This window comes from Heterocephalus glaber, unplaced genomic scaffold (assembly GCF_053883595.1).
Source record: "Heterocephalus glaber isolate CG9 unplaced genomic scaffold, H.glaber_assembly_v1.0 deba00001531, whole genome shotgun sequence".
Classification (NCBI taxonomy): Eukaryota; Metazoa; Chordata; class Mammalia; order Rodentia; family Bathyergidae; genus Heterocephalus; species Heterocephalus glaber.
The window spans coordinates 5,989,673-6,015,033 of record NW_028258329.1 but is presented as its reverse complement, the minus strand read 5'-3'; the positions used below and the strand labels follow the sequence as shown (position 1 = coordinate 6,015,033).

Genomic DNA, 25,361 nt, shown 5'->3' with positions numbered 1-25,361 from the left:
CCAAGCTGATGATAAAAAAAAATAATCAGCTAATGCTTGTTAACTACTCACCGTGTGCCTGGTTTGCAGGCACCTGACCTATGGCATTGATTTTCCCATCTCAGAAATGAGGAAACTGAGGCCCAGAGAGGATAAGCAACGTGTCCACGTTCGCTCTGCCTGAGGTAGAAAGGTAGAACTGAAAGCAGATAATTGGTTTCATGCCCTGAACTTACTCACAGTGCTACATCAAAGTCCTCTTCGTTGTCCTGTCCCAGAAGAGACATTGTCTGGAACAGCGAAGTCCTGGAGGCCTTTTGGTATCATTTGCCATTGCTAGGCTTCTCCTGGGAAAATGAAAGTCCAACTTGGAATGTCCGTCCATAGACGCTCAAGGCACAGTTTATTGGATGTCACCCTGAACTGACCTGTTCCCTGAGTGTAACTGCTATGGGTGGAACTTGGGCCCAGGGCCCAGGCCGGTCCTGTCACCCCTGGTAGCTCCCAGCCCTGTCTCCTTTGTCCCCTAGGTAAAGACTGCCAAGCCCCTGTCTGTGCCTAGAGGGAAAATTACAGTCTTCATCGATCATTATATGCACCCTTGCACAGTACTCACCTGGGGCCACACTGTGCTTGGTGCTCATGTTTTTTGACCTCCCTGACTCTCACACGTGTTCTAGGAAGGAGGTCCCATTATTGTTCTCATTTTGCAGATTTGGAAACTGAGGCGGGGGGAGGGGAAATTCAGGGACTTACCCAGGCCACTCAGCTGGCATTCGCCAGAAGTGGTTGCCTCCTGTGGAGAGGGGACTTGGCTCAGCCCTGTGGCAGAGATCAGATAAGAGGAGGCCACAGCATCTCAAGCCTTCCAAGGTGCGTGCGCCCTGGGGTGGTCACTGCGTGCGCGGTGGACGTCAGACACTGAATTCAGTGCTGGCTATCTCAGTGGTCATGGCTGAGTCACCGGGCTCTGTTAGCCTAAATATCTGTACCTTCAAGTGGGAACTGAGGCGTCCAGCTCAGAATGGGACCTATGCATGCATCCGGGTCAGAGGAGAAGGGAGGGCCCTTTCTTCCTTTTTACAGCATCATCTCACTCCATTGACGCTTCAGCAGGAATCCAGCCCTGGGCTATGTGTCAGGGTGGCCACTTCCTGCAGAGATCCATGACTGGCGGTTTCAGTGCAGGCTCCACTGGGGCTGCTTGTCTGAGGGACAAAGGAGTTCTCTTTTACCCAGGCTGGAAATAGAAAAGAATCCCTGCCATTGAGCGCCCACTGCTCGCCTGGAGAACCACCTCCCTCTGCGGCCAGCCAGCATGCTCCTCGCCTGACGCTGCATCCGGCTATGAGGCACACTAGGAAAGCATCACATCTTTGTGCTGGTGGCTTGACCCTCTGAGCTGTCACTCTTTCCAGCTGAGCAGAGAGGGAAGAACCAGTGCCCTTCTTGCTTTGGTTAAAGAAGCCACTCTGTCCTCAGCTCCTGAGATACACAAGCCCAGGTGTCCAGGTCACACTGCTGAGGCCTCTGGGCCCTGGACAGAAGACCCCCAACACCCATGTGGATCCCTTCCCACCAAGGCTTCAAATGAGCCTTGCAGGGGATGTAGTCCATGCTGCAGCTCAGCCCCCAGCTTCAGGGCTTTGGGAATGAAAGTGGTCCTTGCTGATCTGGGACAGGTGGATTTCAGTTTAGTGTTGTGCTTTCTGAAGTGACACTTGGGGGCCGTGGATTTAGCTCAGTGGCGCTGCACCTGCCTCGCAAGTGCAAGGTCCTGAGTTCAATCCCCAGTACTGGAAAAAACAGACAAAAAAACAAAACAAAACAAATGAAATGACATTTGGGGCTGAGATCTAAACAGCAATGTCTTAGGACTGTGTCCCCCCCACACACACACACCTTTGACAAGCTCACAGTTGGAAAGAAAGGAAAGCCACTTCTGCAGTGGGTGTCATCTTGTCATTGCAGACCCTGGAGACGATGGATACCGGGAAGCCCTTCCTGCATGCCTTTTTCATTGACCTGGAGGGCTGCATTAAGACCTTCAGATATTTTGCAGGGTGGGCAGACAAAATCCAGGGCAGGACCATCCCCACAGGTGAGCCAAGACAGGACAGACTCTCCCCTCCTTTGGGGTCTCTTTGGGGCTCTGTCACCTCCTCCTGCTGGGCCTCCTTACTGGTCTCTCCCTCCCCCAGTGGCACTGTACTGAGTCTTCTTCTAAGAAACTTATTCACCTTGAGGGGGCCAGTATGCTGAGGATCGAGCCCAGAACCCCACACAGGCTAGACAAACACTCTTCCACTGAGCTACTCCTTTAACCCTTTCACTCACTATGAACTTGAGTTGAAATCACTTCTTTGTGCAATAGACAAGACAGGAACCCTTGTGGGCTTCTAGGTTTCTTTGTCTTTCTATCCTTGAAATTCTTCACCCTGATTAAATGATTGAGTCTGTCCCCCGCCTGTCACCTCTCTTGCAGATGACAATGTTGTGTGCTTCACTAGGCACGAGCCAGTCGGGGTGTGTGGGGCCATCACTCCAGTAAGTACAGCAGATTTTCCTGAGAGATCCAACACAGGTAGTACCCCACTGCCCTGCATCCTTTGGAACCAGTTTCTGGTGTGCTTTGTCCACAGCACCGTTGTTACTGAGGAGTTGCTTGGTGGCATGGAGCTCAGTGGTCAAGGGTTCCTGACATGGGTTAGGCCCCATGGCTGCTGTAAGACCCTGGCTCTAGATGGGCACCAGAAGGCATGGTGGGTCCCAGTTGGAGGGATCAGGCATGGACAAGGTCCCTAGGGAGCCAGTCTCTCAGCTGGGCCCTGAAGGATAGAAAGGCTTCCCAAGCAGTAGGAATGGCCTGAGCAAAGATGTGGCCCACTTAGAAGGGGGTGGTGGCGATGCTGGTGCTGGGCGGGTGGGGGGGATGAGCTCGTGTGTCAGGTGACCTGGGCCAGCTTCAGCTGCCTTGGCTGCCAAGGAGGGATGGGGACTTTAGTCACTGAACCATGGGATGCTCGTAGGAGCCTGGGGAATGCAACAATGCTCCCCATCCCTTTGGGAAGCGCCGGGCCACTGCAATGGCAGCTGGGCAGCGAACAGGGGAGATAGGTGGCATCAGGAAGGAAGGGCTGAAAAAGTGCTTTATGGCGATCAGGAGGGCAGCAAACATTTTGGAGGGGCTGAAGTAGTCCACGTGCAGCAGATCCTCTTTGCAAAGGCTGCCAGTTAGCATTCGCCAGGATGCAGCTTAGCAATTCCCAGGATGCTGGGCAGGAATTCTGATATTGCCTACTCCTATGTTATCCCTAAAGCCCCAAATCTAGATGAAAGGCACATGCCTTCCGCGGAGGCATCACTGGGCACCTGGGAGGGTGGGTCCAGGCTTTTCCCTGTGCTCTGTCCCAGTGGAACTTCCCCCTGCTGATGCTGGCGTGGAAGCTGGCACCCGCCCTGTGCTGTGGGAACACCGTGGTCCTGAAGCCAGCCGAGCAGACTCCCCTCACTGCCCTTTATCTCGGCTCACTGATCAAAGAGGTAAGATGTCCGAAAAGAAACTACGTGCTCTTGATAACATTCCCACTCCTGGGAACCAGGTCAGCGTCCCAAGACGTGACAGTGGCAGCCAGCTCCTGCAGAGAGGGAAGGGAATGACGCCTGTGATTTGCCTGGTGGCTATGCTGTCTTCCTCCTGCTTGTGGTCACTGAGCTGGAAGAAGCGCCCTTCCTCCCAGTGGTGCTAATGGGAACGCGTCACTCTTATTATGGGCTCAAACCTATGGCTTAGGGCTCCGTGTTTTGTCTAGAGTGTCTGCAGGGGGTGACCCGAGGGAAAGCCGAAGGTCCAGTAGCTTCCTGGGCTCTGCACTGCTGGGGTATGAAATGGTCCTTTTCTCTCCAGGAGCAGGGGCAGTGCCCGCCTCCCGATCAGCACCTTCTGTTCTGCCCTGTGGGCAATCCCCACCCTCGCCCAGATAGCCACAACTCAGGGAAACAGCGGCCCAAAGGGACACCTTCTCCCAGACACACCTGGCAACATATTTTAGTCATTTTATCATCAGCTTGTATGTAGCAAAGATTGAGAGGAAAGAGACTGTAGGAAAAGAGGGACAGGAGAAAAGATCCATTCATTTCATCTCGTCTGGGTTAATACCCAGATCAAGGCCGGACAAGCAATAATCAACCAGTTTTCACTTCTCTTCGACTGACGATAGAGAGCATGATCATCCAAGTGATGAGGCTTGAGGGTCCCAATATCACAGCGTTAAAAATTGGTGGCTAGGAAACTAAAATCTTGGCTTTTAAAAATAACGTTTTCAGTGTGATGCGGGGCACCTTTGGGAGATGCCCCCACCTCACTCAGTTTGTGGCATCCTTGTGAAGGAGGGGGCCTTGTGCGTGCAAACATGGGTGTGAGTGTGAAAGAACCAGGTGTGTTCATCCTCAGCGTGACCCAGGATGAGCAAGCAGAGGACACAGAGGGGATGGCTTTCTTGTTCCATTCTGAACATAAATGGGGCAGATTGAAAACTGAATGCTATGGCTCCAGAGGAGTGTTTGCAGCCGCCTTGGGGCCTGGGAGGTGTGGCCAGGCACTTCTCCTTCCCTCAGTATGCACACTCAGATGCACTCACATACACTGTCTTCCACACACCGATACGAGTGCACACACGATAGTATAGTCACACGCTCATATGTGTGACTTACTCGTGCATGCATGCATACATAGGCACACAAGCTTTCACACACACACACGCACACTCACACAACACACAGGCACTGAAAGGTGCCTTGCTACACGAGGACCACTGCCACCTTGTGGTCTCACTGCACATTTGCCCAGGGCCTGGAAGGGGAAGGGTGTACCACAGGACCCAGCCTGCAGCCTGGGCAGCGGCAGGGGTGAGGACCCCAGGCCAGCCCCCGGGTGCCTGCAGCCGAGCGTGCCTGAGTCCTGGGTTTCTGTGTGAAGCGGCTGTGCTGTGCTCCCTGCCGAGGGCGCAGCTTCTCATTCTCTGATGCTGGCTCCATTCTCCCCAGGTTGGGTTCCCTCCAGGCGTGGTGAACATCGTACCAGGATTTGGGCCCACGGTGGGAGCAGCAATTTCTTCTCACCCTCAGATCAGCAAGATAGCCTTCACCGGGTCCACAGAGGTAACTCCCCAGGCTAGGGGCAACATGGGTACCTACCCTAGACCCCCCAGCATCTCCTTGGAGAAGCTCGAATGTGACTTGTTTTCTCCTAAATTTGACCATGTTTTAATAATAAGGTTGGTTAAAAGTCACTGATCTAGCTTCTAAACTAAGTAAATACATAGTAGAAGCCTTAGAAGAAAAGACTGAGATAAGATAAAATAAAAATGTAAAACATCCATATGGCAAACATCATAATTAAGGCTAAGAGATAACCGAATAAGCTGAGAGGAAAGCAGGCATCTTGTTCAGCTCTTCCTGTGTGAAGTGGTCGTACAAATCAATGAAAAGGGATAAATGGAATGGTGAGACAGGCAGCTCAGAGGATATGAATGCTCTACGCTCAATAAAATTAGTTGACTTGTAATCAGAGAAATGATAGTCACCAACAGTCAGAGAAATGCACCTTCACGTAGAAATCAGACTCTCCTTTTATCTCTTAATTTGGTAAAAACTGAAATGGTGTCACTAAGAATATAGGATCTCACCTACACTGTTCCTCAGGTGGGAGGTGAGATTTAGGAATATCGATCAAACATTTCAAAGTGAAAAACTTTTGATTCAGATCCCATTTCAAAGAAACTACTGTATTTGGAGAAATATTCCCATGAGCATTCAAAAGCATATTTTCCAATGTGTCATACCTGACCTTTGAAATGTCTTACAGTCATTAGGTAGACAAGGAAAGATACCTGTGATCTACTGTGAGGTACAGAAGAGCCAACCACAGGAAATCATCTACAATAGGATCCCAGTAGTAAAAGTGGGGTGTGTGTGTATGTGTGTAGACATAGAAATTCTCTGGAAGAATTCCCAAGAAATTACTATGGCCACCTACGGGGTGTGTCCTGAGTGTTAGAGTGAGAGGAGACAGAGCCCCTTTTAATTTATACACATCTACCTATGAAATTATTTTGAATGAGAAAGTTCTGTACTTAAAATAAATGAATGAACATTTCCCATGCAGTCAGTGTCCCCGTGTCCCTCCTCTTGGGTCCATCCAGGAGCCCACAGCCCCTTCCTGCAGCCCCGAAGGAGACGCTGCCTCCTTGGCAGCCAGGGTGGTCATCCTTACAGGTCATGGTCAGATGAGGCCCTAACTTAGAGCCGCCTTGTCCCGAGTGCAGCATTAAAACAGCCAGTGGTTGTCAGTGCTGACCAGAGCAGGTGCTCTACCCCTGGCTTCAGGGACAGGGGCCTGACTCCTGCCCCAGTGCGTCCTCGTCTTCCTCTGTCACCTCACCCAGTAGCAAAGTTGCCCCTGCCCCTGCCCCTGCCCAACTTCTCTGCAGACATCCTGAGCACTCTCTAAGTGACCATGGGTCCAGCTGGGTGGTGTCCTCCTCACTTAGCAATCAGCGTCAAGAACGCCCCCGGCACTGCTCAGCCACAGGCATCTCGGTAATGGGGTGCTTATGGGGTGCTTTTCTGCCTGGGTTGCCCTGCTGTCTTCAGCTGTAAGAACACAGCCCAACCTCTGGAAACAGGCAAGTGGGCTCTGCCACTGAGCTACAGGCCAGGCCAAGCATGCTTCTGTGTGTGGCCCTAGATTTTTTTTTTTTTTTGAGACAAGGCCCATCCAGGCTGGGTTCAAACTTTCAATGCTACTGCCTCAGCCTCTGAGTGCTGGAATTTCAGGCACCTGGCTTTACCGTTTACTTGTTGGATAAGTCAGCAGGGGGCATAGGGCCAGCCCGACTCTCCAGCAGTGGATGGAGACAGAGAAGCCCTGTGAGGTGCCCGCTCATGGGAGGCTGAGCTTTGCTATTTGTTGTCCAGTAGATGACCCTGTTACCTGTGACGGTCTTCCAGCCTGTTTCCAGTGGTGGCTCCTTTTCTCCTGAGAGTCACTGCCCTTGCTGCTTCTCTGACTCTGGAAGGTTCCCTCAGATTACACCAGAGCCACACAGACAATGCCCACCCCAGGCTGCCAGGATTTTAGCTGTTACCAGCAAGGCTGGGACAGGTGCCCCTCAGTGCCTTGAGCCCTTTACCAGCCTCGCTGGACAGCAGGCAGGGCTCACTGGGGCTATGCCCCAGCAGGTGGGCAGATAGCTGTGTCTACAGAGAAATCACTGGGTTCCCAGGAGCCCCCACCCACTGCTAGAAGTGAATCGGCTAAGACCATGGACTTCAGGAGCCTCGGTCTGGTTTGCAAGCAGGTGCTCCCAAGACCAGGGAGTGAATCCAGCTTGTGGCAAGGCCTAGGCACCCTGCAGAGGCAGATGGCCCTGGTCACACATTGCTACTTCCTGAGCTAGTCCAGAATGTTCGCGGATGTGTGCATTTGAGCCAGGTTAGGCCTCGTCCAGGTTCATTAGGCCTGTATCTCCTCCTGAAGGTTGGAAAGCTGGTTAAAGAAGCTGCATCCCGGAGCAATCTGAAGAGGGTGACACTGGAGCTGGGGGGGAAGAACCCCTGCATCGTGTGTGCTGATGCTGACCGTGAGTCTCAGCCTGGCCTGGGTGCGACTTGGCCTTTAGGACACCCTTAGATCTCTGCCCACTTCCAGGCCCCAATTCAGATCCATTTGAGAGAGAGACAGGCAGGCACAGACTCACAGTGGGGCTCTTTTCCGCCTTAGGTCAGTCTGCCCGCCACCCTAGAGCAGGCAGGGGGAGATCAGAGCACCGGCTTTGTGGCTGACAGAAAGCTGCACTGGAAAGGAACATGGCTTAGGTGGCAGCCATGGGCTGCCTGTTTTTGCCCCTGTCCTGCTGGAGCTGGGGGATGAGGAGCATGGAGGTCCAGTTTCTCCTCCAGCATCCCCTTGTGGGTGCTGGTCAAGAGCATAAGGAGAAAGGGGTGGGCAGATGCTCCCCATTCCTGGACTTTGTTGCCCTCCATTTTGAGTCAGTGGAGTGTTTTCAGGCTCTCTGAAGAGCAGTGACAGTGGGGATTGATAAGAGTTGTTTCTTCTTTCTTTGTCTTGGTCTGACAATGGCACTGACCCTTAAAAAATAACCAGAAGCAATAACCGTGGTCTGTGTGCTGCCTCTCCCTGTACCACCTCTTGCCTGGGAAAGCCAATTACTTGCCCAGCAGCTTGGGAGCAGTTTGCGTTTTGCTAAAGCTTCGTGACACAATTGTACAATATGTGCTATTCTTGGCTACCATGTCCAGAAGAGGGCAGAAAAGACGAAGCTGGGCATTTATTCACCTGTGACAGGGTCAGCTATCAAAAGGTGTGACTTTCCAAGTAGCTTGAAGCACCTTTGCCACCACCTGTCCTCCTGCCAGAAATACCTGTCACAGAGAACAAAGGCTTCCAGTCCACACTCAGATAAGACTAGAGTGCAAATATCCCAGAGAAAACAATGACCCTGGCCAGATTTCTCAACTTAGCTGTAAATGCCTGACATTACTTCTTTTCCCTGAAGCTGATTTTCAATAGGAGAACAGACAAGGAGGGAAAACAAGCTCCAGGGAAGGGCGTGAAGACAGCCTGCCCTCTTCTTGCCTGGTTGCTGCTCCCTAGTGGAAGTGTCATTTGTGTTGCTAAGGGTTTCTGGGGCCACGCAGGGCTGCTTTGGGTGTTGCCTTGCTGTGACCCACATTTGGAGCCTCTGGCTCCCACCCCAAAGACTCCAGTTTTGTACTGAGGACCCCACCTGCACCTCAGCTCACGCTCTTGTTCTCCCATTGAGGAAAACCACAGCTAAAGCCCAGGGTGTGCCCCTTTCGGGGGCTGGCTTTATGAAACTCATGAAAACATGTTGCAGAACTGTCTCCTCCCCCTGCCCCACCTTCTCTCCCTCCTCTGGCTCCTTCTCCAGGTGGTGCCACTCCACACAATCAAACCCTGATGTATACCACACCATCCTTCTCCTGCCACTTCAGTCAACACCCCTGACTCCCATCAGGATGCAGGAAATGAATCTTCTGTCTTCGGGGAGGGCTGGGGACCTTGTGACAATGCTGTCTGCTGCCACTAGTTTACACACATGGCCCTCCCGGGAGCAGTGGCCTCCTCCAGGCTGAGGGCAGAGTCCCTCAGAGCTGCCTGGCGAGTTTGGACGGGTCGCCTTCCTGTGCTCCTAGCCATTGCTGCGTGCAGACGCAAACTGCTTTTCTTGAGCAAGCAACGGTGTAGGGGCTGCTGAGGAGCCAGCCAGGCGTGGAGCTCTAGAAGTGCCCCCAGCAGTGTAAAGGGCACCCCACTTCCAACTCTCCCCATCAGCATCTCCCCTCAGGTCAGACTGAGCAGTCCACTAGCTGGGTTTCAGTAGCTGATTTTAACTCAGCATCAGCTCCAAACTCAGTCTGTCGGCCCTGGTGGTATTAGGTTACTTATTAAGATCCTCCTCCACTCAAGGTGGGAAGTGTGGATTCCTTAAAAATTCTTGCCTTCATCACTACTTACCAAAGTTTTTTTTTTCCCAGAGAACATTAGTTTTTCCTTCAGAAGAAGGGAAGGAAAGGGTCTCACTGGAAATGGGGAGTGAAATGGGGAGTGGTACCCATTCCTGGGCTCCTATTTACCCAAGTCTGGGCTCATTATCCTATTGCAGTCAGAGGACTTACTTAACCCCAGACTTGGTGAACCTGAAAATCCTTTTTCCCATCCTCTCTATTTGGGAAATGCTGAGAACAAAATTAATTTCTGAAGCGCAGCCATCCGGGGGCCTGTTTTCTTGTGTGGGCAATTAGAGTTGCAGCTGTCAGCAAGCCCACTCTAACAACTTAATCGCTTCCTCTCGCCTCGCGCCTCGCCGCACCCCTGGCCAATCCAGTGGACTTGGCAGTGGAGTGTGCCCATCGGGGAGTGTTCTTCAACCAAGGCCAGTGCTGCACAGCTGCCTCCAGGGTGTTCGTGGAGGAGCAGGTCTACGCGGAGTTCGTCAGGCGCAGCGTGGAGTACGCCAAGCAACGGCCGGTGGGAGACCCCTTTGATATCAAGACCGAACAGGGGCCCCAGGTAACCTACCGATCCATGTGTCTGCCTCGGGGATGCTACGCAGGGTCACTCTCAAAGGAAGCACTGCTGACTGATGCTGCCTACTGATGCTGCCTGCCGCTCAGGCCTTTGTTTAGAAGCCGATCGGATTTCAGCAGGGGCACAGGGCTTGGGAGGAGGCATCATCTCGGTGTGCTGTCCTCTTTCTGAGCCACGGACATCTCCAGATAGCCGTCTGGGCTCTGAGGCCCTCAAGCCCAAGTGCCTTAAGGCACAAGATGACCCTCAAAAAACAAAAGAGGGGCCGGGGTTTAGCTTAGTGGTGCCGCAGCCTGCCTCACAAGCGCAAGTTTCAGAGTTCAACTCCCAGTACCAAAAAGAAAAAAAAAACAAACCCCAAAGAACCCTGCAGGGAGGGCGGAAGGGCTGTGGGGATGGATGGGCTCCAGGCAGGCACACGTGTCTCTGCAGGCTGGTTTGGGCAGCCAAGGACAGGATGAAAATGTATCACTTTCTAGCTAATTACGAAGTGAAGCAGATGGGTAAATATTTGAGAGAGAGAGCAGTCTGACCATCCCATGCATTCTGGAAATGGAGCTCAGCAGCAATCCCATTACTTGTAGCCAAAGTCCTGCCCTAGCCCTAAAGTTTCAAAACACATGTCCAGGACTTACCCACTGGCATCTGGCGGGGAAGCTCCCTGCTTGCCTATTGCGCTGGCACCACGTATTTCCACAGGGAGCTGTGGGTCTGAGGTCAGATGTGGTTCTGTGGCTTTGTAGAAGTCATACATTCCGTTTACTTCTGTTTCCTCACCTGGAAAATGGGAGTAATGGAAGAATATTATGACAATTTCATGGTACTTAGGAAGTACTCAATACAGGGTAGTTTTTTGTTATTTTTCAAGGGGGAGGGACATTAAATGACAGCCCTCTGACCTAGGTGGCATGAAAGCCTATGGGACTTCAGGCTGTGTTCAAGAGTTTTGCCTAGTCATCTGTGGGGACACTGTGGTTGGGGAAGAAGGGATGAAGGGTGCTTTTCTGGCCTCAGTTTCCCCTCCCAGGCCCCAGCTCACATGTTCTGCAACTCTGATGCCATAGGAGAGAAGAAGCTTCATTTGTGGCCCCTAACTTGGCACCCAGTGGCATAAAGTAATCAATGGCCTTGGTTGGGTTTCAGATCTGAATGCAAACATGACCACAAGTCATTATCGAATCTACCATGATTTTTACAGCTAATCCAGAACCAGTGGGACATATGTGATTTGATCCCTGATCCTGAGGGCCCCTTTCTACCCTGTTATTATTTGTAAGTCTTTCCAAGCCTCCAGTCTTGACTTGTGAAGCCAGATACACGAAGCTGTCCCCAAAGCAGCTGCAAGGAGAACGGGTGTTGATTTCATCTGTACTTTTATGGCGCAGTTCAAAGTCCTTTTGAAAGCTCACTTAAGCTGCCTAACCTCAGCATATTATTTTAGGATGCTGTTGGTTTTATTTTTTTTCTCCCGGGTGCTTTTTCATCTACAGTAATAAGATTTTACTCTGAGAGGACTTACAGCTGTCTAAATAGTCAGTCTGTCTCATGCCTGTAAAAAAGTGGGCTGACCTATATCCGGGTCCACTGCTGGGTTGCTGCTTGCTGGAAGGCTCCGAAATCATCAGGTTTATTTGGCAAGTGAGCCAGCAGCCACATGCACATTACACAGGTCACCTGGCTGGGACAGGATCTGGAGGTGTCGTCCCTGGCAGAGAGCCGAGTGTAGCCGTGGGCCCGCCGTTAGGGGCCATATTTCCGTGTCTCTGGTGTTGTGCCCCTTCTTGTCATCTTTCCAGGCAGGCCCTTCTTCCTTTCTGTGAGGGACCAGCTGATAGTTCATGGATGATTGGGAGATCTGAACAGTGTGTTCGTAAGGACTCACCAGGGAGAGGAGTCAGATGTGCAGGATTTCCAGGGACAGATGAGGTCGTCCAGGCAGGACAGGATCAGCACCCAAGCAGGACCTGTGGTTTGAGGGAGCCCCTCGAGGGAGCCCTGTTGGCCCCAGGTAGAAGGAAGGAGGCTCTGCAAGCTCTGGAACTTTTAATCCAGGGTTTAGTTCACGCAGAGAAAAGTTGAGAGGACCCTGAGCTCTTACGGGATCCATTTGCAGTTGTCATTCACAAGTGGGGTACAGGAGAACACGCACACGGTCTGCTTCCCACTCCTGCGAGAAGACCCCTCCCCATCAATACACCCAGCTCTCACCCTCCCCCACCATAAGTACCCCATGTTCTTAGTTTCTGATGCATCCCTCTAGAATTTCTTTATGTATATACAAGCAAATATGTTATATATTATGATTTTTCCCCTATTTTTATGCAAAAGATACCATGACAGCTCTACTATTTTGCATCTTGTTTACTTTCCCTAATAACTCAAAGAGCTTTCTATACCTGTCTGGCGACACCTGTTTTATTTTTGGGGTTTTTTTTTTTTTTGCTTAAATTCTTTCAATGATACATTTCAAATATACAATACATTTACGTTTATCATTGGGTGCTTGTACCTGTACATGATGTATCTTGGTTCTTATTTTTTCCCCATTACCTGTGCGCCCTTCACCCCCTCCACCCTTCCCTATTTACATAGACTTTGTTTCTATTTTTTTCTTTTCTCATAATTTTTCTTTTCCCTTCTTTCCTTTTGGGGACACCTGTTTTGTTCTTTTTCATATGCATGTACAATTCTGGTGTTGAAAGTCACCAGGATTTAAATAACATCTTCTGATGAACACGTGGGCATATACATCACACACAATGCCCCAGAATAGGTGATTTCTCTCACACACACACAAACACACACATACACACACACGCACGCATGCACGCTCAGAGAAAGTCCATGGGAAGGGCTCAAAGTAGGTTTGCTAAGTGGGAACACATTTGTAGTTTCTGTAAGCACTGCCAAATTACATTCCATGGAGCAGCAGGCCCCACCTTTTTGGGACCAGGGACTGTTTCATGGAAGACAGTTTTCCACAGCTGGAGTTCAGGAAGGAAGAAGGGAGTAATTTTTGTGAGGATTCAAAAGAGTACACACCCTAGGTCCCTCACCTGTGCAGTTCACAGTGGGGTTTGAGTCCCTATGAGAATCTAAGGTCAATGATCATCTCACCTGAGGCGGTACCCAGGCAATGATTCGAGTGATGGGAATGGCTGTAAACACAGATAGAGTTTTGCTCACCCATCTACCTCTCGCCTCCTGCTGTGCGGCCCAGTTTCTAACAGGCCATAGCATGGTACTGGACAATGGCCAGTGGTTGGGGACACCTGTCATAGCGGATGAACCAATTTATACCATGTTCCTATCAGCATCATGCAGCTTGTCTGCTTCTTCAGCATTATCAGCAGATACGAATTCTTGTTCATTTGAGAGTTAAAAATGATATCATTTAATATACATTCTACCTTCCAAGGTTTGTAAGATAGAATACATTATCATACGTTTAAAAGACATTTATGTTTCTTTTTCAATCAAATGGATATTTGCTTTGCATATTTTTCTCTCATATTGTTGGCCACTTTTCTTGTCACTTCTAAGATGCTTTACATACACACTGCAAAGATTAGTTTTCTATGACGTGATTTGTTAATATTTTTTCAACTTGTGTTGCCCTATGACTTTGCTTATGATGATTTTGCCTGCCTGCCTGCCTGCTTCCTTCCTTCTTTGCTCCCTTCCTTCCTTCTTCTGGGGATTGAACCCCTGGACTCACGCATGTGAAACAAGCACTGCATCACTGAGCTATATCCCCAGGCCTTTTTCTATAAAACGTGGTCAAATTTATTAGTCTTTTCTTTTCTGGCTTCTGTACTTTGAGTCATAGAGAAGAAAATTTTGTAAGATCAGTCTCCCACATGAAAGAATTTTGTGGTTTCAGTTTGTATGCTTATATCTTTGATCTATTTAGACTTTTCCTGGAATAAGGTGTGAGGTACAGATTGATTACAACTGGGTCCATATATCATGCATTGGTCAGACAAGTGACCTGCCTGGTTTATATCTTCTCCTTTCAAAAAAGTCAGCCTGCTCCTCGGGGACAGACAAACAGTTATCCAAATGCACCATTGGATTTGCTTACTTTTCTATTTAACATGGTTGAAATGAAACCAGCTCTTCTATCTAACAGTCTCAGTGACAGTAAATCTTATTAAAGCTCTGTCTCTTCCGCCCAAGAGGAAGAGGATTGTCACCAGGCCCAGGACAAAGATCAGAGCTCCCACGGATTTCAGGATAAAGGCCAGTAGAGGAGACAGGAAGAGCACTGCACCCAGTGAGGGGTCTCCCAAAGGGGCACCCTTTTAACAGCTGGCTGTTAGCTCAGTATTAGGCTGTAGTACAAGGCACAGTCCAGCCAATGAGACTCATAGGCAAGGTAGCAAAGATGGAGCCTTTCTGATGAGCTGATCCCCCACCGGCCGAGGCACAGCCCCTTGCCCACATTGAGGTTCACATGGCTCTTTCAAAGGGTGCTGAGAAAGGTGATCAGCTTTCCTGCTCACTTCTGCTCAGCACTGTGAAGGGAGAATTCCAGTAAGTGTTCCTCTGATCCATGGAGTCAAGGTTCAGGGTGCAGGGCTGCCAGGTGAAATACATGACACTCAGATTTGAATTTCAGATAGACAGTGTTGGCATTTGTAGCATAAAGCATATCTCAAACAGTATTGGGGATGTATTTATGTTCAAATTGGTGGTATTTTTCTGAGATTCAAGTTTAGGTAGGCATCTAGTGTTTTTATTTGATAAATCCAACAACCCTAGCAGGATGCAAAAAAACTGAGAGAACAGAGTGTGACCACTTCCAATCTTGGTGCACCTTGGACTGGCTTCTCAGCATGGAGAATGGAATCAGACACAGCAGTGAACCCCAGTCCTGGAGAGGGTGGGAATAGTCTATCTCCCTGTGTCTGTCCTGCTCAGAGGAGCCCGGATCTGTGCATCAGAAGAATATCTGCCTGCAAGGCATACTCATTCCATGACTTAGGACTAAGCAAGAACACACAGGGCAGGGTGGCTGATGGTGCTGAAAATCTAAGGTGGTAGCCACTGCCACAAGGAAGCTGGTGACAATTCCTACAATGTTTTGCAGATCGATCAAAAACAGTTTGACAAAATCCTTGAGCTGATTGAGAGTGGGAAGAAGGAAGGAGCCAAGTTGGAATGTGGAGGCTCAGCCATGGAAGACAGAGGACTCTTCATCAAACCCACTGTCTTCTCAGAGGTTACTGACAACATGCGGATTGCCAAGGAGGAGGTAGGAGTGGCCCAGGAGCCCTCCAAACTGCTCTCCTCTGGGACCCAGCGGGCCCAGGAGTCTTTGTGGGGTGGGGTTTTCTTTTTCTATGTAGCCTTTCCCCTATCCTTTGGGGTCCTTAGGAGCACCAACTTACCACGAGCCTCTGGCAAACCCCAAGGACTGCAGAGTTCTTTCAAGACTCAGTTTCTGCTCACTGCTCCTGGTCTCTGGGGGGCAGGACTCCTGCCCCTCACTTCGTCATGCAGCCGGCTGTGGAGAGCTGTTGCTCTGGCTTCACAACCAAGGCTGCCTTCGGTCCCCCCAGACTGACCTTAAATGACAGATTCTCAAGAGTTGTGTCCCAGCTAGAATGCCCATTACATTTTCCATCCTCGGTATCCTTGAGAATGACGATTTACACCCAAGAGAGTGTAGATCTACCTTTGTGTTTCAATCCTACTGTGAAGGAGATGGAAGCTGGTTCCTGCACAGGATTTGTAAAAGAAGAGCCCAGTGCTGAGTGGGTGGGTCCTGAGAGGTGACCTGTGGAGCTTTGTAAAAGAATACACACTCTTGGGGGTTTCCTGGTACAGGCATCTTACAGACTTGCTTCCTGAGATTTTGATGGTTTATTAACCCTGCCATGGTGGCATGAAGCCCAGCTCTTTAATCATCCCCATGATGAAAGGTCCCAAGGAACCTGGGGAGGTGTTTACAGAGACAGGGCACTGGCGTAGTGAGGCAGAATCATGTCCAGCATTGATCAACTACAAGCTCCCTTCAAACTTCCCTTTTAACCCCTTTAATTCTTCCCTGCCTTTCCGGTGCTGTGTGGTAGACTGGAAACATTGTCCCATTCCCACCCCTGGGGGTTACCCTGGAAACCTTTCAGAGCATCCTCATTGGTGCAGAACACGGGAGGTCAGAGCACATGGTTCTGGAGCCCTACCTGTGAATCCTCTGAGATAACTTTACAGAAAGTCACCCCCAAGTTTTGACTTCTCTGTATCCCGACATGCATGGGTCACCCCAAGACTCTCAGGCTGGAGTTCCCAGAAACCCTGATGACAATGAGGAATGAGAAACACAATGTATTTTTCAGTTATCAATTCTTGGTTTTGTTCCATTTTAATCCTCCCCTTCCAATTTCATCCATCACACAGCTAAAAAAAATCTTTGATGATCTTTCTTGTCTAGTCATTGTTGCCAGGCACATGTGGACCCAGGGTATTTAGAAAAAACATAAAACCAAAGAAATACCTGCTCAGAGCCTGCATTTCCACCCAACATACCTCTCATAGCTGTTCTTGCAATTAATCATAGATTTTTGGACCGGTGCAGCCAATACTGAAGTTCAAAAACATCGAAGAAGTGATAAAAAGAGCAAATAGCACAGACTACGGACTCACAGCAGCCGTGTTCACAAAAAACCTGGACAAAGCCCTGAAGTTGGCTTCTGCGTTGGAATCAGGAACAGTCTGGTGAGTGGAGTGTCGTTTCAGCTCCGACTGGCTCACTAACAGTTTTGTAGTCTTCTGCTAACAGAGTTTTAAATTGGATGTTATATGCCACCCACTGTTTGAGCGCTTTGCTGGATCCTCATGACCACCTTCTGAAACGGGTGCCCTCGTAGTGTTAAGCACCTCACTTCACAGGGGAGGAAATCAAGACACAGAGAGGCTGGGTAACTTGCCCCAAATAGCACAAGTAGGGCTCTCATCCCTTAGCATCCACAGGGATTGATTCCAGGACCCCCTGCAGATTCCCAAATACATAGTTACGCAAGCCCCTTATAAAATATGACATAGTATGTGCACATAACCTGGGCATGTGTACTTTAAATATCTTTAGATGATTATGATACTTATTATGGATGCTAGCTAGGTAAATAGTCACTATACTCTATTGTCTGGGGAATGATGACAAGGGGGGAAAACCTGTACATGTTCAGTACAGATGCAATCATTTTTTCAAATCTGTTCCATCAAGGTTGGTTGAAACTGAGAACCCAGAGCCTTGGTTTCAAAGAGCCAGCTGTGTGTAGCAGAGCGGGCTCCAGGGCATGAGCCAAGAGAGCAATGTATATATAATTTTTTTTTTGTACTGGGGATTGAACTTAGGATCTTGCACTTGTGAGGCAGGAGGCAGCACCACTGAGCTAAATCCCTGCCCAAGCGCACTGTATTTTAATTATGGTGGTACCTTGATTCATGAACTTAATTCTTTCCACAATTCTGGTCGCAGATTTGCATTGAAAGTTTTTCAAAGGTCGTGTGGTAGGCAACACTGCATCAAGTGCCTAACAGCTGGAGCACCCAGGATTCAGCTGGGTCTTCTCCAGGTAATTGTGAACATATTTTCACTTTTTTTTTCTAGGATCAACTGCTACAATGCACTCTATGCACAGGCTCCATTTGGTGGCTTTAAAATGTCGGGAAATGGCAGAGAACTGTAAGTGCTTCTGTCCCTCCTGGCCTGCTGGTGGGGTTTATAAGAGATACGCTACATTTGCAGCTCAGTGATTAGAACTCCTGCCCAATGGTCCCCCATCCCTCTGCTCTGTCCTGGGCCACTCTGTCACAAAGGCTTGTGGCCCCTTCCCTCTGGGGTTCCTCCGAATTCCTCCTCCCCTCTCTCCTCCTGCCCCCACTCTGCCCTTACCCTCCCTCATCCTCAGCCTGCCTCCTCCAGGCCCCAGAACCCACCTCCAGACTCAGCTCTGTGCCCTGCCCAGTACCTATACACCAGGGACATTCAGTACATCTTTGATACAGGCTCGAGGAGTGAGGACACAGTAAGGTGCACTTCTTGCCAGAGGTGGGATGTCACTGCCCATTTGGGTCTCCACTCCCAGCAGGAAGCAGATTCTGACCCAGGGACACGTGGTGGGCAGCTGAGCTTCCTTCTCAATGCCTCTCAGGAGGCATAAGCAGCCTCCTCCTGCTGGGCCTCCATGGCCCATCCGTGGGGATTCATGGACAGGCTCCTTGCATCTGGCCCAGGCCCAGCACTGGATGGAGTGTCTTGGGGGCAGAGACGCTGTGCCTTCCAGCTGGACCCTGGCTTCTCCTTCCATGTCCTTCTTGGTGCTGCTCGAGGTTTTACAAGCCTTTGTGGACAAACATCTTGCAGGCTTAATGTTCCCAAAGAACCATCTGTGACAATACCCCAGGGCTGTGCCTGGATATCTCTGAGGGCTCACGTCCTTCCTTTTCTTTCAACACTGTGTGTCGTGTGTACAGATGTACTACCTTGTTCTTGTTGCACATCCTCTAGGGGAAACAGACTTAAACACTTCCCCTCCGCATGGGCCTTGCTGGGAACTTTGGGTGGCTCCACCTCCAGATTCTTAAAGATGTTATGGGGGAACAGGGTGGCCACCAGCCCTGAGGAGCTGCTCTAGGCTGCTCTGCATGGTCCAGAGCCCTCTGCACATCAGTGTGACCAGCATCCCTCAGTCTCCTTTTCACTCCTGTGCCTGATTTCCCTTTCCAGGAACTTCAGTAAGTGCATGGCCTTAAGGACTCTGCAGAAGCCTCTTTCTTCCCCCTGGTGGCCTGTGTGTTTGTGTTTGCATCCTCTGAGCCTCTGCTCCGTTACCTCTGAGACCTGCCTGCTCCCCAGGGTCCTCCAACAGCATTTGCTGAACACAGACAAGTCCCCATGTGTTAATTCACGTCCTTCTGTGACAGTCCTTGAGGGGGGACAGCTGCTCTCAGATGAACAAACAGCCTAGGGAGCTTGTGACTGACAGCCAGGAATGACCACTGGCCACTTTGGTCCTTGGACTCCCAAGCATAGGGCCTTGCTAGACAGAGGTGGCCTTTGTAAGTCACCTGGAATGAAACCACCAGGGCCTGAGTGGTCATTCATCTCCTCTGATCTGCTGCCTTCAGTCAGTGAGGTTGCCAGGGATGGGGAAGCCAGAGCCACACAGCCCTCATCCCACAGGCCAGGCACGGCAGTGGGAACTCCGTCCCCAGCGCAAATGTTGGGGATGCAGAAGCTGCGGGAAGGCTTGTGGGGTCCCCCTGACACCTGCTTTGCAGGACCTCCCCCTGGTGACTCACTGTGTGGTTCCTCACCCCAGCCTCCCTTCCCGCCACCCGGCAGTGCCTGCAGCCCTTTCAGAGCAGGGTTAGGTGAGAATCCACTATGCACAGTCCGTATTTTATCCTGCTGGTCAGCCATCAGGGGACTTTTTAAATCTCTGTTTTTGGACCTTTGGCATGTATTGTCTCAAGACTTTTGATAAAACATTTAAAAATAATTCATAAGGGCACTTTCTTAAAAACCAATTTTCATTTTCTGTTGTCTCAAATTGCTGTCTTCGTGTTGCAAGAAGTTCCTCTTTGGTCTGCTGGAGCACTGTGAGGTGAATTCCACGGATTTCCCCATCCCTGGGGCACCCGCCCAGGGCCCTTCTGGGATCTGTTTCTGGGCCCAACCTCTTCTTCCTGGGCATTTTTCTTCTTAGTCTTTTGTTTTGCTTTGTAATAAAAGACAGTAACCAATATATCCACACAGTAGAAACATGTGGAGAGTCAAGGCCTTCCTCAGACTCATTTGTTAGAGGTAATTCCATTTGTTCATTCATTCATTCACTTGGCGAATATTTATTGGGCATCTTTGACATTGTAGGCATGACTAGGCTTTGAATGCACAGTTGCCAGTTCCTGTCTACTCCATATTCTTTTCTCTTCCAGTACTAGGGATTGAGCCCAAGACTTTTGCACTGAGCTACATCTCCAGCCCTTTTTTATTTGGAGGCAGGGCCTCACTGAGTTACCCAGGATGGACTTAAATTTGTGATTCTCCGGTCTCACAGTCCCAGAATGCTAGGATTACAGGCATGCACCACCACACAGCTCCCCTGATATTCTGATGAGATTTATTGGGAGAAAGGCTGGGCTCATAGTTGGCCTTCATTAGCAAGGGGGATGAGATTGCACAAGAACCCGTCTAGGAGCTGCTGCATTGGGTTGAATAAGAACAGTGAGAATTTGAAGTAGGACAACTGTGGAAATAGAAAGAGAGGAACCCGGGAGTTATTCTTACAAGAATAATTTTAATTCTGGACTTATTAGTTATGTGCTAATTCAAAACGATTGCAACATTCTATTTGCTTGTTTTATTAAGTTGATCATTAACAACTGAGTCTTTACAATGCAGCATTATGTATTTACTTTTAAAGCTTATTTTGCATTTTTTCTGCATATAATAGATGCAGACAACTGTGTCCTTTTCTGCTTTTTAATTAAATGAAAACTAACTTTTTCTCACAAGAATGGGTTTTGGGTACACTTCTCTTCTTTTTAGTGGTAATCTCTTCTAATCCACATTTGTTACTTTCAGGCAGTTTTTGCTCTTATAAACCATACTGATGTACTTCCCTGTGTATAAATCTTTCTGTATTTGTGGGAAATTATTTTCAGAATAAATTACTAGAATTGAATAGTCTGCCACACAAGAAATAGGCTCACCACCGTTTTGGTTTACATTGCTTTAACTGAGAGACTGAGTACCCTTTTTACAATTACTGGAATTTGTATTTCTTTTTTCTGCAAACTGACCATGTCCTTTGTTAGTTTTTCCACCTGGCTGCTTGTGTTTTCCCTGTTGGTTTTAAGAACTCTTTGTACCTTGAGGGAAACGGCACTCTTTCTCACACAGAGTTGTAAATTATTTTTAGTTTGGCTCTTGGAGTTTAAGTGGATTATCTGTTCTACAAAAGTTGAATTTAGTAGTCTGCTTATGGCTTTGCTGTTTTGTGTTATGTCTAGAAAAGATTACAAAATAATTCTGTTGTTATTATCATGGGTCCTTAAGTTATATGTTTTAGGAAACTAATTAAAAGCCTCAGTGGCACATTGTTAATAAAATAAGGATATTACTTTCCACTATTCACTTTTTACTTAGCACATGATAGGTGTTCTGCATGGATTATCTCTAACTGTTAGAACTGCAAGGAGGTGATGATTTTCCCACATCCAAGATGATGAAACTGAGGCTCAGGAAAGGCAATGACTTCAAATAACCTATACAGTGCTTAGCTAGAGGTTTCTCCAACTTGGAAAGACATCAAAATCGCCTTGAAATTTGTGAACCACTGAGCATATTAGTTTTCTATTGTGCCAAACAAATTACCACAAGATTAGTGGCTTACACAAAATGCACCTATAATTTTATAGCTCTGTGGGATAAAAATCTGACCCGGTCTCACTGAGCTAAAATAAAGGTGTCAGCAGGGCTGCAGTCTGCTCAGGGCATAGGGAGAGGGTGCTTCCCTGACTTCTCCAGCTCATTCCATGGTCAGTGGCCTTTTTCCACCTGCAAGGCCAGTACTGTGGCAGCTCTCTGAGCCATGTCTAGAGTCTCGCTTAACTCAAACTCTTCTGCCTTCTTATGCTGCTTTTAAGAATACTCGGAATCCAGGATAATCTCGCTATTTTAAGATCAACTGATGAGTCACTTGGATTCCATCCACAGGTTTAATTCACAGGTTCGGGCAGTGGGACATGGATGCTTTGGGAGGCAGAAGGTTTTTTATTCTGCCTGCCCTCTAGGTCTGGGAAAGGCCTGGCCATCTGCATTTCTATCAGGCTTGGAGCTGAGGCTGATGGCACTGGTCTGGGGATCACAGTTGGGGGCCTCCTGATCTAAGGGATGAGGCAGGACTCTATCTCAGGTCTTCTAGTCCTGAGCCTCCAGGGGCACCTCTACTTCTACCTCTTTTCCTAACAAGCATTCATTTTCTTCCCCTAACGGCAGAGTACGACCTATAGGAGGATTTTAATCCAGCCAAAGCTGCCTCTGGGTTGTGGGAAGGGATTCTCCCCCGAGGATGACCCAGGATCCCTGGGAAGGCTCTCCTGGCCCCTCTAAGACTTAAAGACAGGAAAGATGGCAAGGACACCGAATCCAGGTCTGTGGCCTCCCCACGTCCGGGCTGGCCTCGCTCCTCTTACAGCTGGTCCCCAGCTGTGCCCTCCAAGGCCAACTTGAGGCCTCAGCGCTCTGTCCCTGTGGTCCCCTGGCCACATCATAAGTAACTGTGGACTTTGGCCTCTTGTCTTCTTAGTTGGCTCCAAGTCACCATCTAAGACTTACGTCCTAGAGTAATAATTTCTGCTCCCCACTCCTCCTTGTTCACCCACCCAGGCCCTCGCCTCCCAGTCCCAGAGAATTTTCCTCATGTTTGGTTTTTAATTGCCTTCATTCCTCAAAAGCGAACTCTTACTCTGTTTCAAAATCATCACACACCAGAAACTTGGTATTTAAACATTTCATTTACGTAAAATTATTAATGACGTCACAGTTCAGGCTGTTCCTCTAGCAGGGCATCACATTTTGCCCTTTTGCATAAACTCCAAACCCCAAACTGCCCCAAAGAGCACGATTTCCCCAGAGCTGCCAGTTTAAATGCTCAGTTTCAGTGTCCTCTTCTCTGTCCTCACAGAGGTGAATATGCCCTCGCTGAATACACAGAAGTGAAAACTGTCACCATCAAGCTCGAGGACAAGAACCCCTGAAGGAAAGGGGGCTCTCAAACACGGGACACCTCCCTTGGCAGACCAGACTTGCTGAAGGGAAAAACTACAGGACTGACCTTCCTGGAACACTCCCTTCCGGATACTTTCAGTCTACTGGAGCTGGGTTTTATTTTCCTCTCTCACACTCCTGTTTTATTGACCTGACTCTGGATGCCCATATGTTGTGTGTGAAATTGCAGTTCCACCTGGGGAGGGCGCTATTGGCCATTTCTGATGTTGCCTTTAGACCAAGTGTGAGAGACAGTGAAGATTCTCAGGGCTCTGTTAGCAAGAAATCCAGATGTCTAGCAGGGGCTTCAAGATGCTCTGCTGAATCCAACTCCAGTGAGAATTTGGAAAGTGCTTCCCACATGATCTGCAAGCCCCGCACCTGTGGTCCCCTCACGGTCACCTGTGCACAAGCCCCTCCTTGTTCTGAGGTAGGGGTGAGACCATTCCAGAGGAAAAGACTAGCACCAAGTTAAAAAGTAAGAAAAGGATTTTGAGGTTATGACGGGGAGATTTGGGGGAGCACATATCAGGCAAGGGTACCAGAGGCCCTGGGCACGCACAGGGTTGAGTGGGGGGGGCTGCATGTTGACATTGACTATGGGATTCACGCTGAAACCAGTACGGCCTTTGGACTCTGACCAAATTGACATCCCAAAGAGCTTACTGTAGATCTGTGATAGTTCACCTTAACCAAGGCACTTTCTTATGTGGGAGACATTGTCAGTATCACCATAGCTGCTGAGGACCTACTGTGCTGGCAGCACAACAACAGAGCAAATCCTAGGATAACTCAGTGCTGCATTTGGAAAATCAGAACCATAATTCACTTTTTCAAATTACATATTTTAGCATATTTGGTAATGGTTTACAATAGCCTATATACTTCTCCTTTTCTCCAGCTCTGTTATCCACTTTAGATTAGTAAAATGCACACACCTGGGAAGACTGCTGTTATAATTCATCCCTTTTTTTTTTTTAAGTTTTATTTTGGTATTGATTTCTGATTAGTTAACAAATAACTTCCGGATTCCATGGAGGAACTCGATCTTCATCCAAGTGATCTGAGTATTTCACTAACAAACTAGGAATTTTTCTTTTCCTCTTTTGTGTATCCAAATTATGGGCAATTCCATGCTTTAACTTAGAAAACTGAAATTATTCCCATATAGCTTTAAAAACAAAACCAAACAAGTTGTGTTATTCAGGTACTTTTACTAAACCAATACTTTCCTAACTGGAAAAATGGTGCTTATGTTTGAAGATTAAGTTGGAGAGACAATAATAAAGTGAAGGTCTATGTCAGAACCAATGTGTGTGTAAAGAAAATTATATATGAATTAGGATATCATCCTAGTCAGAGATATAAAATATGCAATTCACCTTCTTTGCTCCATCAGTGAACACATCACTTACACTACCAATAGCTTGTCAAACAGTATTTGATTTTCACACTGAATTTTCAGTATCCCAAGAAACTATAGACCCTAACCGTCATTGTAGTACCTTAGAGGGTTCCTACTCTTTCACTGTACAATAATGTCTTTAATATGAAATGCTACATTATTTATAATTGGTAGATTTAATGTGTCTTTTATAGCTGTAAGTACACAGAGGTAGTATATTTAACCTTCTGTAATATAATGTATTTAGAAATGAAAATCTATATAATGTTAGATTTCACTTCTTTTAAGGTTTACCCCTGTGGTATGGTTTAAAAAAATATCAGACTGGGAATTCTGATCCCAACTGCAGACTGTGTTCAACAGTGATAAAATAAATTTAGATATTTGAGAAATGTTTTTTTCATCAACCAAACTCATTTTAATTCTGTGGCAAGCTTTTCTCCTTCCGATACCTGCTGTACACTATGGCTTGTAATAAAATAGTATCAGCACCATAAATCAAATTATATTTCTTTGATCAATCACACCGAGTGCCCTGTCTGAATGTAAAACCCATTTTGGTGGCTTTGGGGGTTTCACGAGGTGGAGGACTTGGCCTCAGAGGTCTTAGGTCTTATGGCCTGAGTTTGAGGCATCACATAAGCTGCCCAAGACTACTGTAAAGTGGTAAAGACTTGAGTACACAAAATAGGAATTAAAGGAAGACATGGCATCCTCCCGCCATGAGCACTTCCCTCTGTGGCAGTCTAGGTATTTGAGTTTAACTTAGCAAGAAGCCTCCGCAGTCACCAAGTTGGGAGATGCTGCTGAGGCTAGATCAAAATATGCATTTACACATGTATTGATGTATTTGGGGTCATCTGACTTCTCAATTCAAATGTGAGCAGAAAAATGATAGAAAAATGACATTTCATTTATTTGGATTACCAGAACATGACTTCCTGAAGGGAACCATTCTGAGGACAATAGGATCACAGGATCTGGTTGTGTGTGTGTGTGTATGTGTGTGTGTGCATTTGTGCACCTGTGGGGGTGGGCATTTCCTCTACAGCTGGGCCCTC

General features: G+C 48.3%; 1 protein-coding gene across 1 annotated transcript in view; it reads left to right on the top strand.

Annotated features, from left to right (window-relative positions):
- Window positions 1-24,824, top strand: part of Aldh1a3 (aldehyde dehydrogenase 1 family member A3) — a 34,303-nt gene extending 9,479 nt beyond the window's left edge. The window contains exons 4-13 of the mRNA XM_004852675.3: window positions 1,951-2,080; window positions 2,465-2,526; window positions 3,394-3,522; window positions 5,026-5,139; window positions 7,520-7,622; window positions 9,912-10,096; window positions 15,207-15,371; window positions 16,677-16,834; window positions 17,730-17,804; window positions 22,813-24,824. Of these exons, the coding sequence (XP_004852732.1) occupies window positions 1,951-2,080; window positions 2,465-2,526; window positions 3,394-3,522; window positions 5,026-5,139; window positions 7,520-7,622; window positions 9,912-10,096; window positions 15,207-15,371; window positions 16,677-16,834; window positions 17,730-17,804; window positions 22,813-22,885 (1,194 nt within the window). The 3' untranslated portion in view covers window positions 22,886-24,824. The remainder of the gene's footprint in view (window positions 1-1,950; window positions 2,081-2,464; window positions 2,527-3,393; window positions 3,523-5,025; window positions 5,140-7,519; window positions 7,623-9,911; window positions 10,097-15,206; window positions 15,372-16,676; window positions 16,835-17,729; window positions 17,805-22,812) is intronic.
- Window positions 24,825-25,361: the final 537 nt, after the last annotated feature.